The 14088-nt window shown below is 48.2% G+C and overlaps 1 protein-coding gene across 4 annotated transcripts in view; it reads left to right on the forward strand.

Annotated features, from left to right (window-relative positions):
- Nucleotides 1–292: 292 nt before the first annotated feature.
- Nucleotides 293–14088, forward strand: part of HTR4 (5-hydroxytryptamine receptor 4) — a 48909-nt gene continuing 35113 nt past the window's right edge. For all 4 annotated transcript variants that reach the window (XR_011004413.1, XR_011004414.1, XM_068206225.1 and 1 more), the window contains exons 1-2: nt 293–374; nt 12841–12966. Coding sequence is in view for 2 of the 4 variants with exons in the window: in XM_068206225.1 (XP_068062326.1) it covers nt 349–374; nt 12841–12966 (152 nt within the window). In the remaining 2 variants the exon portion in view is untranslated. The remainder of the gene's footprint in view (nt 375–12840; nt 12967–14088) is intronic.

A 14088-nucleotide genomic window follows, 5' to 3' on the forward strand; every position in this document is an offset into this window, starting at 1 on the left:
GCTACTTTTTGTACCTTTGAAAGTTGGGAAGTTGCTGGGGAAGTCTTGCAGGTGTGCAGGTAATCTGGAAAGGGCACAGCCAGGCTGGGGGAAGAGCTGGAAAGCTGCCTGATGGAAAAAGAGCTGGAAGTGCTGGTCTAAAGCAGCTGAACATGAGCTGCTGGGTGCCAGGGTGGCCAAAACAGCAAGGGCACCTGGCCTGGACCCTCCAGTGGGTGTCTGCACTGGGGGAAATCTGCACTTATGGGAGATCCTGGAACTAATCCCTCTCTAATTTCTCTCTCTGCTGCAGGATGAGGTCTCTCCTGTGGACACTGAACTCCCAGCTGCCTGTGCCTGTTGCCTGTGATGGAAGAGCTTGATGTGAATGTGAGGTAGGAGGAAGGGCTCTGCTGCTGCAGCCCCGAGCTGTGGTGGGCAGTGACCCCCCAATGCACCTGCACGGCTGCAGGGGAGCATTTCCTCTTTGCCTGCAGATAAAACTCTCTGCTCATGCAGCAGGGCCTGCTTTGGGGCTTCCTGGAGCTTCTCTGAGGACGTGACATCACCCTGGTGTTTGGAGGAGTGTCAAACGTGGCCTAGACGAGTCAAGGATTTCTTTTCAGTAGAAAATGTTATGAATTTTGAAAAGGTTGCAATGTGATGTTGGAGAGACATTCCTGGAAAATTTTGACAGTTCAGTTTGGAACTTGCATTCATCACAGCTCGAGGGAGGTGGCAGACCTCATTTTCTCTAATTCCAGAGTAGAAAAATAAATGACCCAGGAGTATTTCCTATTTATATTTTATTGGATTTTTTAAATTTCATGTGACTCGGCGATTGTTAATGGGTACATTTATTACAGGCAGTAGGTTAACGAGATCCTGTCAAGTGGTTTGAAATGAAAACCTCAATTTGCTTACAGCAATCCAGGAGGCCAAACCCTGCCTGGCTTGGGCTCTCACCAGTGTAAGTCACAATTGTGCCGTGCCTTTGAGACGATGAAAACCTTCCCAGATTTGGGTAAGACTCCCATCGTCTCCGCGCTGAGCATTCCCAGGTGCCAGGAATGAAGCAGAGCTTCTGTTGGTCTGACAGCCCCTCCTCATGTCATGGTAAATCTAAATCTCACTCTCTTACATTTTTGGAGCACAGGTGGCTCTCACCTGCACCACTTCTGCACGGCATTTTTGCCCTGCATTTTTCTGTCTTTTTTTCCTGCCCTTTTCCCTCTGCCCCTTCTCCTCACTTCCCCCCTCCACCTTTTTTTCCCACCCCCTTTTCCCGCGACTTTTTCTCCTGCCTTTTCCCCCTGTTCCCTTTTTCCTACCCCTTTTTTTCCCCACCCTTTTCCCCCACCTGACTTTTCTCACATTTTTCTCCGACCTGATTTTTCCCACCTTTTCCCCCACCTTTTATTCTTTAGCCTGCTTTTTTCCCCTGCTTTTTTCCCATCCTTCCTTCCCCTGCCTTTTTCCCTGCCTTTCCCCCCCCCCCCCCCCCACCTTTTTTCCCCCTCACCTTTCTTCCCTTTTCTTTCCTCTTTACCCATTGCAACAATTTGGGAAATGACACTTAATTGAGAATCTGAGCTTTGCTCAAAGCTGGCACCTGATTTTCCTGGGCTGGCTGAAGTTTCCCTTGGAAAACCTCCTTAATGCTGATAAGGGAAGATGTGTGCTAATGCCTTTACAAACAATTCCAGGGGTGTTAATCAATGGCTTTGAAATGGCTCGTAAAGTCTCCACCAACCTCAAGGGCAAGGTTGTTACAGACCCCAGACAAATCCTACGCCTGAGCTTTAGGGTCAGAGGTAAAAGGGTCAGCACAAAGCCTGGTGCAGAACCAGTGGGGAAAGGAAGAGGGTTACATGCAGCCGGGAGTTTGGGATAACAGGAATTTTGAGACTCCCCAGTGGACTCTCTCCTTTTGTTCTAATCAAGTTGCAGGACTCCTCTGTCTCCTTTATGGATGCTGGCTTCTCCCACACGTGGGAAATATTGATCCCACAGTTGTGTTCCAGGCAGATTTTGGGATATTGTCCTGAGTGCTTCATGTGATAAAGGGTTCATGCTTCCTCAGTTTCTTACAGTCTGGATAGGCAGGTGAAAAAAAATTTGCCAGCACCTTTTCAGCGCTTTTTTTTTTTGCTTTTCCAAAACCCTCTTCATTCTAGCTGCTGGTGAAGGCAGGCTCTCTTTGCTAAGTCAGCTTTGGAAAAACAAGGTATTATTTCAGTTTGCCACAGCAGTAATTGCTTTTTATTTTTAAGCCGAGCCCCCAAACCCGCCGAATTTTAGACTGATGTTAACTGCTTCCAAATTTGGCTTTATCAGCTTTGGTTTTCTCCCTTTGTTGCTGAAGGTGTTTTTGTGGCTTGAAAAGTGCAGAGCCCTCCAGCAGTTCTGTGTGCAGCTCATTAATCTTATCTTGACTTTGAGGAATGAGCAGCAAGGTGAGGGAACAAGGAGTCAGATCGGTTGGACTGGTTGTGTTTGTTTTGAAGCAAAGGCAAAATCCCATTTTTTAACCCAAACCCTGGTACAGAGGCACGGGGAGCACTGGTCCATCCGTGCCCTTGGGAGGGAGTTGTGTGTTTGGTGAGTCCCAAATCCTGGAGTTTGCTGTGCTGGCTCCTTTTCCCTGTGGCTGACAAGAACTGGAGCTGTTGGTGGCTGGCTCTGGGATGGGTTTGGCTCCTGGTGCTGAGCACGGGCAGGAGGAGGCTCCTCAATCTCCTCTCCCCATCCAAACCTCGGAGAAACAAGAGCAAGAGTCACGGGGGAGGGACAGGGACCCAAAAGCTCATCCCTGGAGCTCCAGGATGTCCTAGAGGAGATGGACTGTGCCCTCTTGCCCCCTGCTCAGGACACTGCCAGCCACTCCTGAGGGGGACAAGAGCTGGGCCGAGTGGTTGCAACCAAGTGGGCACCAAAATGACCCAAAGTGTAGGAAATGGAAGGAGCTGAGGGAAGTGTTTGTGTGCTCTGAGTGCCCTGGCAGTGGGGATTCATGGAAAGCAAGCAGCTGAGGTTGCAATAGAAGTGTTTATTCTTGTGTACACAAGCTCTTTTCAAAACCTTTCCAGCTTCTACACTTGGAGCCATTAAATCATTGTTTATCTCAAGTCCTTTGATCACACTTGTGCATAGGTGAGAAATAGCAGGCTATAAAATGTCATTTAACAGGCAGCAATCAGCCTGGAGCTCTCTTCCTCCTTCCCTTTCCAAGGGAAGATCAACTCTAATCCTTCTGTGCTATCAGCAGCATCCAGCCAGAAAGGGATTTGCTCTTGCATTTCTGCAGCAATAAAGGAACTGATTGAGAAGATTTTCTGCCAAACCCTGTCTTCTCCACCTGGTCCCCCAGGCTGGGGAAGGGGCTGGAGAATTCCTGAGGGAGCTGGGAAGGGGCTCAGCCTGGAGCAAAGGAGGCTCAGGGGGCCCTTGTGGCTCTGCACAGCTCCTGACAGGAGGGGACAGATGGGAGGACATCCAGGAGGAGAGGGAACGGCCTCAGGCTGGGCCAGGGCAGGCTCAGGGTGGACACCAGCAGGAATTTCCCCATGGAAAGGGTGCTCAGGCACTGGAACTGCCCAGGGAGGTTTGGATCCCCATCCCTGGAGTGTCCCAGGAAGGGCTGGAGGTGGCACTGGGTGCTCTGGGCTGGGGACAGGGTGGGGATGGGGCACAGCTGGGACTCAGAGCTCTGGGAGGGCTTTTCCCACCTCTGTGATTCCATGAAATCCTATAAGCAGCCAGTTGAAAGAGGCTGTGGGGTTTGCCAGGTTTATCCTCTCTGTGCCTGGAGGTGCTGAGGTGGTTGGGCACAGCAGGGACACTTTGGGAGAAATCCCTGCACTGGGAGCACCCAAACACTTGGGGCATTCCTGAACCTGCAGCCACAGAGCGTTCCCCACCTGCCAACAGCACCAGGGCAAAGCAGGAGGGCTCAGGGGAGCAGGGAATGATACAGGCTCCCTTTTACATTTCGTGCCACCTGCCAAGAATTTCCAGTAGCCAAAAAACCCGTGGGGAAAAAGTTCTCTTTCCTAAATGCTCCCTCCAGCCCAGGCACTGCTCCATGGGGGAGTCATCAGCCTGGGTGTTTTTCATATTGTTCAACTCTTTTCTCAGTTTCTAGGGAAACACTTTAAAGCACTATATTTATGGGAACATCTTTCCAAACACCTCCGCCAACACTTAATTAATGGAGTTTTTAAGCCTGGCTCCAGCTTCTGCAAATTAATAGTGTGCTCTCTGATGGCAGCTGTGCAGCAAGGGAGACACACAGGCTCTGAAAATAAAGTTGGAGAGTGCAGAGGGGCAGCTCCTGTTTGTGTTTGTGCTCAGCCCCACGGGGAGGTCAGGCCATCGCACGCCTCTGTGAGGCTTCATCTGCTTTTATTAGAGCAATCTGTGCACATGAAAATGCCCTGCACTAAAAGCTGGGCCACAAAAATGAACTTTTTGATGTCTTGCATCACATTTTCAGCATCAGTGTCTGTGCACAGAGGGGCAGCGAGTGGAGATCTGGGAAAGGCTGTGGAAGGATGTGAAAACCATCCTAAAAACTGGGGTATCCTGGGGCAGGCCGGGCTCCAGGGCTTGAAATGGGCTGGGCTTTATTGCCAGCTTTTGTCCAGGGGAGCTGCGGTGCCAGGGGCTTTCCACAACACCTTCCCTGATTTCTGGGGCTGACCCTCAGCATTAGGCTGGCAAAATTCCATTTGTCCCCATGTTTGCATTGCTCTGTTCCCCAGGAGTGGCTGTTCCCAGGGGTCAGGGACTTCTGCAGACGAGCACCTTCCTGCTGGAAGCTCCTGCCCTGCTTAGCCCCAATTAAACACAATTAGCAAACACCCCCAGAGCTTCCCAGGCTGGAGAAATGTGCTGGTCCTGACTCCTGGGTGGCATCTGGGCTCCAGCTGAGCTGAGAGCCTGCACTCCCCATCCCCAAAGCACCCTGACCTCCTCTCGTGTTTATTTGGAGTGAGAAATGTGGTGAGGGCTTTGTGGAGAGTATTCAGAACACGCACTTAGCTGGGGATGTACAGGAGGTTTAACTAAAACAAAAGCAAGGAATTTAAGTGTTCTGCTCTTGAGTCAAGGACATTCCATGTCCTTGCTTAGAGAGGACACCTGTCTGGAGCCTCCACACCAGTGAGGGCCATAAAAATGAGCTGGTGAACATCAGGGCCTGGAAGGTTTCTGGCTGCCACCACTGGAATTATCTTTAAAAACTTTGGATTTTATAGTAAAACTCAAAATCAGCTGGAAACTGTTTTTGTGTGGCTTGGAGTCACACAGGGGGTCGGGTTGGGGGGTCTCAAATAAAATGTATTTTAGAAATCAGTGTTTTATCCTGTCTGTGCCAAGTCTTCCATTAGCAGAGGTAACTGCAAGGAACTTCTTTGTTCCTCTGGAGGTTTGAAACTGGGAAACTCTCCAGGAAATATCAGAAGTTAGACAGCCAATAGCTGTATTTGCCTTTTGCTGTCCAAGGTGTAAACAGGGCACAGCCTGGATATTTGAATACCCAGCCTCGTGCCAGGACTCTTCCAAGGGTCTTGGCTAATCGCCTCTCATCTAACAGTATTTTCCTCACTCCAGATATTGTTGGAAAAAGCAGAGCAGGACCTTCACGGTTTCTGATTTGAACATCTTGCAGGTCCTGGGCTTTGGGCAAAGATGGGAAAAAAGGTTTGGGAAAGAGAAGTCAGAATGAGAATGCTGAGAATGACTGAGAACTGCCAGAGGGGGTTTTGATCAAGTGGTAACAAATCTCTGGGCAAAGGGCAGAGCTTATTTTGGCGGAATTTTTACAGGAAAAGGTGTAATAAGACAGGCCATTAAATGCTTTGAGCCCAGGAGCAGCAGCACAACTCCTGAAGAGCTTTGGGCTCTGTGCGCCCCAGTTCTGCACCTGGCTATTGCAGGAGGCAACAATTCTCAATTTCTCAATTCTGTGAGAAGTCTGGGCACTCAGAGTATGTTTGGTATGAGCCTAAACCTTTATTTTCCCACTCTGTGTCATGGATCTGCACCCAGTCCCTCCCTGTTTCTGAACTCCTGAGGTAAAGCTTCAGTCGTGCATGTGTGTAATGGTGATGCCTCTGTGAGGTAAATTATTCTGTGCAGTAGCCAAATGACAAACATTCTTGTGCAGAAGCACACCCTGGGCTCTGGCTTCAGCACCTGGGGAGTATGGAAGGGAGCTGAACGACAATTACTGAGAATGCTGGAAACGAGGAGCTCCATTCCACCAGCTCTCCTGAGCCCCGCTCTGGGCTGTTTGCTGTTGAGCATTCAGCCTTGTGGGTGACAGCAGAGAGACAAGAGCCACCTAGAAAAGAGGATAATCACATTATGATTATGGAATATTCACCAAAATTCAGGATTGCTCTTCTGCTTCTTTCATCATCCTCTGTTCCTCATTAAATGCTGTGGGGTTTGGCAGAGGCCGTGGGCTCGCTTTGAGGAGCAATTCTAATTAGGATCTGATCAAGGCATTTCTGATCAAATGTGTGTTTGATCTTTGGTTTTATTCAGCATTTACAAAGAGAAATGATTGTTACATCATCTCTGCTGTGCTGTGTGGTGTGTCTAAATGCCTGCCTAAGTCAGAGATTAGGGTTTTTTCATTGTTGTGGAGTGTTTGGCAACTCCATTAAAACCCTCTGGCTCTGCACAGAATCCCAGCTGTGCCAGCCCTTCCTCCCAGCAGAGCTGCTCCATCCCTCTGAGCATCCTGCTGCCTCCTCTGGGCTCTCTCCAGCAGCTCCAGCTCCTCCCTGTGCTGCATATCCCAAAGTCTTGTGTTGGTGTGAGAACACAAGGGGAGCGTTCAGCACGTGAAGGGAACAGCTGGATTAAAGTTTGAAGACTTGCAAATGTGTGATCAGGAAAAAAGGCTAATGCAAGGTGCTGCAGAGCCCAGGTGGACGTGTCAGGGTGGGGTTTGGTGGCACAGGGGCTCTGCTCTGGAAGTTGTTAGAGGATGCCAAACAAAGTATTTGCAGCAGCTGCCTTTGCTCCATGTAAACACTGTGATCTTAATCTCATGCTGATTTCATAAGTTAATTTTAGCTTATATTCCAGGTGACAGTCTAATGGGTTTTGGGGATTGTACTCACATACCTCAGCCCTGCAGCGATGCCTGCTCGCGTGTGGGTGAATTATGTAACTGTGGATCTGCTGCCTGGCTCCGTCCTGCCCTGCAGGAGAGGCACACAGAGCTGTCTGCTGGGCACCCGTGCCCTGCAAGGAGAGCCCCAGGGCTTAGGCAGAGCCCAGAGCTCCCCAGGCCTGGCTTTAATTCCTCCCTCATTCCCCAAGTGCAAACTCCTGCCTCTGACCATGACAAAGCATCTCATTGTCCTGGATGAGTGTTCAGCCCCAGATCCACTCTGCACTGAGCAAAGGCAGAAGTTCTGCTGCCGCCAGCTGAGGAGAGTGCAGGGAGCAGAGCTCAGGGCTTGCTGGGCTGGGCACTGGCAGCCCCTCGTGCCCTGTGTGAAAGCCTCACCTCCCGTCCCGGGGGCAGGTTGGGCACCACAGCGGGAAAAATATCTCTGAAGCTTGGGAGAGGCTCCCAGGAGGGACACGGGGATGGGGAAGGGTCCGGAGGGGCCATGGGGGAGCAGCTGAGGGCACTGGGATTGTGCAGCTGGAGGAGGCTGAGGGGATAGAGATAGAGATGGGAAAAGGGAGCACTGTTTTACACTTTAAACAAAAGCAGGATTTAGATCAGGTGTTAGGAAGAAAATCTTTACTCAGTTCTAGTGAAAGGTGGCCCTGCCCATGGCTGGGGGAGTGAAGCTAGATGGTCTTTGAGATTCCTTCCAGCCCAAACCTTCCCGTGGTTCTATGAAAATACAGCAGCAGGATCCCTGAACCCTTCTCCAGGCAGAGCACCTGATGTCACACACACACAAGCACTGAAAGGAGAGGTAAAGCCAGATCCAGGTTGGCACCTGAAATGTCCTTCAGGGTCTGCAGCTCCAGTCTCTGCTCCTGGGACAGGGAGCGGAGCCAGGGCAGGGTGGATTTTGGGAAAGGTTCTTCCCCAGAGGCTGCTGGCACTGCCCAGGCTCCCCAGGGAATGGGACACTGCTCCCAGGGATGCCCAGCGTGGGATTTTGGGGCTGTGCAGGGCCAGGAGCTGGGCTGGATGATCCCTTCCAGCTCAGGATATTGCAGGATTCAGTCCCAGAGGCTGAGGTGGGAGCAGGGCTGGAGGTCCCGGTGTCTCCCCAGGGCCCCCTGTGTGTGGCAGCCCCAGCAGGTCCCTGTCCCCAAACTGGGGAGCGCTCCCAGCACGGATTGACTGCGCCAGCCCACGCACGGCAATCTGTAAAACATTCAAATAGCCTGTCTTCTTTGCTTCATCTTGACAATTGGTTTTAATCAGTGTTATCAGCTGCCTGAAACACTTCATTCTCTGGAGCACTGCAGCTTTCAGCCTCCGGGAGATTCATGGAGCGGAGGTGCAGGGTTGGTGATGGGATCAGGAGTTTTGTTTCAAACCAGCACAAAAGTAGAAAACCTCTTCCCTTCCCTCCCACCCCACCACCCCAATTTATTTGATTTTTTTTTTTTTTCAAAAAATCACTCAAATAAGCAAATCATATGACCGAGTTATTTTGATACGTGTGATGCTGTTTATTCCTGGCTTGTCAATACTTTAATTAATTTCAATCTGTTTCTAAAACAGAAGTGAAGGACATAATTGACTGGGATTTGTTAGGAGTTGTCCTGCCATCTGCATGGGCTGAAGTGAAGCAGTGCAGCATTTAAAGGCATTAAAGTAAATTAAATGCTTTTGGATTAGTGCTGACTTCTGATTAATATTTCAGAAAAGGATGTGGTAACAGCTGGAGAGGCAGAGATCAAATCATCCCTTCCCTATTGTCCTGTTTCTGTACCGAGCCACATTATCAGGTTTACTCATAAAATAGCTTATCTTGTTTTTTAGGTGCTTAAGACCTAATGATTTTTTTCTGCTGAGGAATAATCAGGGAAGCAGGAAAGAGGAGAGGCCAATGACAGCTTGTTTGTGGTTATAAAATATGGAGTTACAGAGGGAAAAGCCCTGGCTGGAAACAAACAACCCAGCCCTTAATTCCCCACACCCGAGGGAATGTTAAATCAAGAAAACTCTTCTCGAGGCTCCCACGACTGTGAGTTTTTCATCTCAGGGGTTTTCCCCTCTGTGCTGCCGGTGTGCAGTGGGAACCAGGGAGTGTGCCTGCTCTGCCCCCATGACTGATCTCTGCTCTTTAACTGCTGCAGAAAATATGCAAAAGCACTTGAGTTCATTTAGAAAAGTTGGGGTGTTTACAGCAAAGTGAAAATTGAGCTTGAAAGAGTAATTACCCTTCTTTTTACTTTCACATTAATGACTGTGCAGAAGAGCTTTTTAAATATGTCCATATGTGGGTTTTAAGCATTCATTCCCCATCAGTATTTCACCTTTTTCCTTAAGTGATTTCTATATTCCTGCTAACCAGCAATCATTTTGCCTGAATCTCATTTCCTCGTAATAGCAAACCCATCAATCTCTGCTTTATTAAAGAGGGAAGCAAGCTTGGAAGCCAGAACACTCCGATTTGATAAAAGATGTTATGCAAACCATTGATTTTAATTTACAGCAATATCCACTTCTTCCATTATTAACAACTTGGAATTGCTAAGACTGAATAATTAACATGTATTCCTGATGATGGATTATTCCAAAGGCAGAAAGAGCCCAGATGGAATCCCTCCTGCACCCCAGTGAGGCATCTGCCTGTTCGATGTTGCCCAGGGGAGCAGAGTGAAATGGGTCGGAAATCAGGTGAACCCCGGCTCCGGGAAGAAATGCTGATGTCTGCCCCAGATCAGGAGGCTGAAGGATAGCTTTATTAAAACTATACTATAGTACATTAATACACTATTTAAAGAGAGACTATCCTCTTCTACATACTGACTTCTTACTCGCCTAACTCCAACTCGTGACTCTGCTGAGAGCCCGAGCCACAGCTGGATCCCACTGGTCACTGACCCCAAACAACCTTCACCAGGATCCAACCCTGCGATCCCTGCAGGTGAACAATCTCCACACCACATTCCACATGGGGAGAGCAAAGGGGCACAGATAAAGATTGTTTTCTCTGCTTCTCTCTCTGCTTCTCCTGAGAGACAGAATCGTGTCTCTCTGTCCAGAGGATGGGAATGTCACAAAATGGCACGAGGGAATCACTCCCAAAAGTGATTTCAGAGCTAAAGTTCCTCTCCCAAATGTGCCAGTGGGAGCTCCTGCCCTGCTGGGCTCTGCTCAGAGCCTGGGTGGTGACCACTTCTGCCCAGGGATGCCACCACCCTCAGGACAGGGTGGGAAACGTGGATTTAAATCTCTCAAAGCTAAAAAAAAACCCCGGCAATGTCTGGAGAAATGTCTGGCTCAGGGCTGTGCTCCTCTGGCGTTTCCAGAGCTTGTTTGGATGAGTAAAACTCAACATCTCTGTGTGCCAGGAGCTTCTAATCCTTTTTAGCTTTTCTCCAAATCAGGAGAGCTCAGTGAGATAAAGTTTAAAAAGCCTGGGATGTTGTTTAGTACATAAAAAGTGACCCCAGGGCCAGTCAAGGTAAAACAGAATAACAGTTCCACTTTCAATTACCTGAGCAATCCCACAGCATTAGTCCTGGGTGGCCAACACCAGCTCTGTAGGCTGAGAAGAAATTTCCCTGCTGAATTAGTGTCAAGTGTTGCTTTTAATGCCAGTTTATCTCCAGCCACACTTGATATAAGGAAAAACCCCCATTCTCAGCTGTGGAATGTGAAGTCACACAAGCAGGTGAAGGTTTAGGATGTAGTTTATTCAGAATATATCATTAGAAATAGCTTTAGGGGAGAAATAACTCAAAATTTTGTAATAAAATCAGGTTTATGATGAATTTATTGCATGCTGGGAATTTCTTTCCTTCCTGCTTTGCAAGCTCTGAAAAAAAAAAAAAAAAAGAAAAAACAAAATCTTTCTTTGAAACAGCAAATTCTTTGTAGAAATGCAGATTTAAAATATGGATGACATTGGAGGGGGAAGTTTGTGTTATTCTTCTTTTTTATTCTTCCTCTTTGTTAACTGAAAAAAATTATTGATCTCAGAGTAGGGGAAAATTAGACACTTGGAATAAAAATTATTTCCTTTCCCCAATTCTGGAAAAATTACTAAGTAAAGAAGGGAAAAAAAAGAAAGAAAAAAGAAAAAAAAAAAAAGAAAAAAAAAGGAAAGCCAGACTGTTTTGTGTTTTGTAGCACAGAGTGAAGGGAAGAGAGAAAAAGGCAAACCATTATGTAGATTTTAAAACTGAAGATGTAAAATGCTTGTCTTGAGGAAAGTTTGCACCCATTAGTCCTTGTCACATCACATCAGGAACTGTAGTGACAAAGAGTGATGGGTTCAGACTGCAAAAGGGGAAACTGAGGTTACAGGTAAGAAAAAATCCTTCCCTCTGAGGGTGGGAGGGGCTGGGATGGGGCAGCCACAGCTCCCATCCCTGGAGTGTCCCAGGCCAGGCTGCTCAGGGCTTGGAACGCCCTGGGATAGCAGAAGGTGTGGAATGAGAGGAGTTTTAAGGTCCCTTCCTACCCAAACCCAACCATTTAGTGATTTTACAATACTAAAACCTTGTGAAGCAAAGGGAAAAAAATACAGGGGAAAAAAAACCAAACAAACAAAAAAAAACCCACCACCAAACAACAAACCCAAAATGTTTCTGCATGGAAAACAATGTGATTTATTTGTGAGTAAAGAGCAAGGAACCATTTTTGTGCAGAGCAGAGGCTCTGAGCTGGACTGTCAGGGCTCAGCCCAGCTGTCCTGAACGGGTCCTGCAGCGCGTGTGGGGCTCATCCTGCCCAGGGCAGGCATGGGTGGGAATGGCCATGGGTGGAAGGGGTCACTGTGGGTGGCCCAGAGTGACAGGCACGGGGGGGCTGCTGTCACTGCCACCAGCGCTGGGCCACCCCTCCCGGGCCACTGCAGCTCCCTTCCTTCGGGTACAAATGACTGTGTAGTTGTTGGCTTTTGCTGTTATGTATTCACTTTTGCAAACTGTTAATGATCACAGCGATTTTGATGTACCACAGTTTGCGATCACCGTTGGACTGGTTTTGATACAGATTATTTTGGACTGGTTTTGATACAGTAAAATTTGTCAACTTTTGTGGCCAATGCCCTGGCCATGTGTAGCTTATCTATGTATTAGTGTGATAAAAATATACTGTAGTTTAGGCTTTCACGAAATATTAAAATAGAGACTGTGTAATGTTAGCTTTTGCAGGATACTTTTATTTTTTAACCAACTGACAATAGTGAGAATAACTTCAATAAGTTTGTAGAAATAGCTAAAACTGTCTGTATGATTAGACAACACTGGAGGAACCACACAGGTAACATTAAAAGAAAGGATGTGAAAAAGGCTTCTACTACTGACTTTGCCACTATCACTAATCCCCCACTTGTCGTTGTGAAGAAATGGCATACGCATTGGGAGGAAATGACACATAAATAGTGAGGGAATGACATACACGACTCCCAAAACTCAAATCTGCTCTATTGAATGACGGGTCAGGAGTCAAACAGAACTAAAGAATTCCCAGAACATGTAAAAGAACTCAAAGGAATATTTGAATATGTATAATCTTCATAAATATGCATCTGAGCAGTGCAATGAAAAAATACATAAGGAAAGTCGTTTTAACTAATTGGTGTGCTCTTGGCAATTTGCCTACTGTCCCTTTTATCCCTTATTAAACGTTGAAAAATTTTAAAGTGCTTCTGACACTTTTGTCTCTGGTGTCCTGGTGCTCCCTGGCAGTTCGAGTGAGGGCTTCGGCATCGCGGAGAAGATCGTGCTGCTCTCCTTCATCTCCGCCGTCATCCTCATGGCCATCCTGGGCAACCTGCTGGTCATGGTGGCCGTGTGCCGGGACAGGCAGCTCAGGTGAGCCCACCCCGGGGACACAGCCCCTCCTGGCTGCTGCAGCACCAGCTGATCTGTGCTTCGCTGTGGTAAAATGCAGGCGAACCCGGTGGGAAGAAATGCTGATGTGTGACTCCAGTCCAGAAGGCTGAATGATTTCTTTATTATAACTGTGCTATAATCCATTAATATTCTATTTAAAGGAGATACTAAAACTACAAACCTACTTGTTCTATCATATCTAACTCACTCACAACTCGTGATCCTCTCTGAGAGTGCAGCCACAGGTGGGTTGGATTGGCCATCAGCTCCAACAATCCTCACCAGAACCCAACCAAGCAATCACCCCAGGCAAACAATTCTCCAAACACATTCCACATGGGAAAACAAGGAGCAGAAATAGAAATTGTTTTCTCTTTCTTCTCTCTGTGCACCTCTATGAAAAAATCCTAAAAGAAAGAAAAATGTACTTACCACACTTAGCATTAATCCAGTGATAAATAAGAAACCCAGCCCAGTTCCATAAACCAGTCTGGGCTGGCTGACGGAGGTTCCAACCAGTAACAGCTCTCCTAAAATACAAGCACGTGGCTGGTTCAGAGTCTGGGGGGTGTAGGGACCAGACCAATGGCTGTGTAGCACTGGGAGTATTTGAACTGGTGTAAAAGCTGTTCAGGAACAATCAAACAGGCTGTTGGGCTGATGAACAGCGGGGATCTGCCGTGGGTTCAGTCTCTGATGCGTGGACATCGTGGTATCCAGTGGTGACTGGGCAGCCTGCTGGTCATGGTGGCCCTGTGCCCGGCCAGGCAGCTCAGGTGAGCCCACCCAGGGGACACAGCCCCTCCTGATGAGCTGAAGGCACCAGGGAGGTGGCCCTGCCTTGCAGACCCTCCCTGCCCTCGGCTCATCCCGCAGCGCTGGCACCGTTTTAATTCCCATCCTCACCTTTTTGGCATTCTCGGTGTAGAAAACCAGACAAATCAGTGAAAAGCACAGCTAAGCAGCAATTCCCTGGAGAAACAGGTTGGCCTCTGGCCCCTTTCCATCTCAGATTTCCCAATGAGCTCATCAGCAGCACACAGACCAAGGTCTGGTTGTGGCTGTGCAGCACCAGCACAACTTAGCAAATGTTGCCCGTGG

Source organism: Anomalospiza imberbis, chromosome 15 (assembly GCF_031753505.1).
Source record: "Anomalospiza imberbis isolate Cuckoo-Finch-1a 21T00152 chromosome 15, ASM3175350v1, whole genome shotgun sequence".
Taxonomy (NCBI): Eukaryota; Metazoa; Chordata; class Aves; order Passeriformes; family Viduidae; genus Anomalospiza; species Anomalospiza imberbis.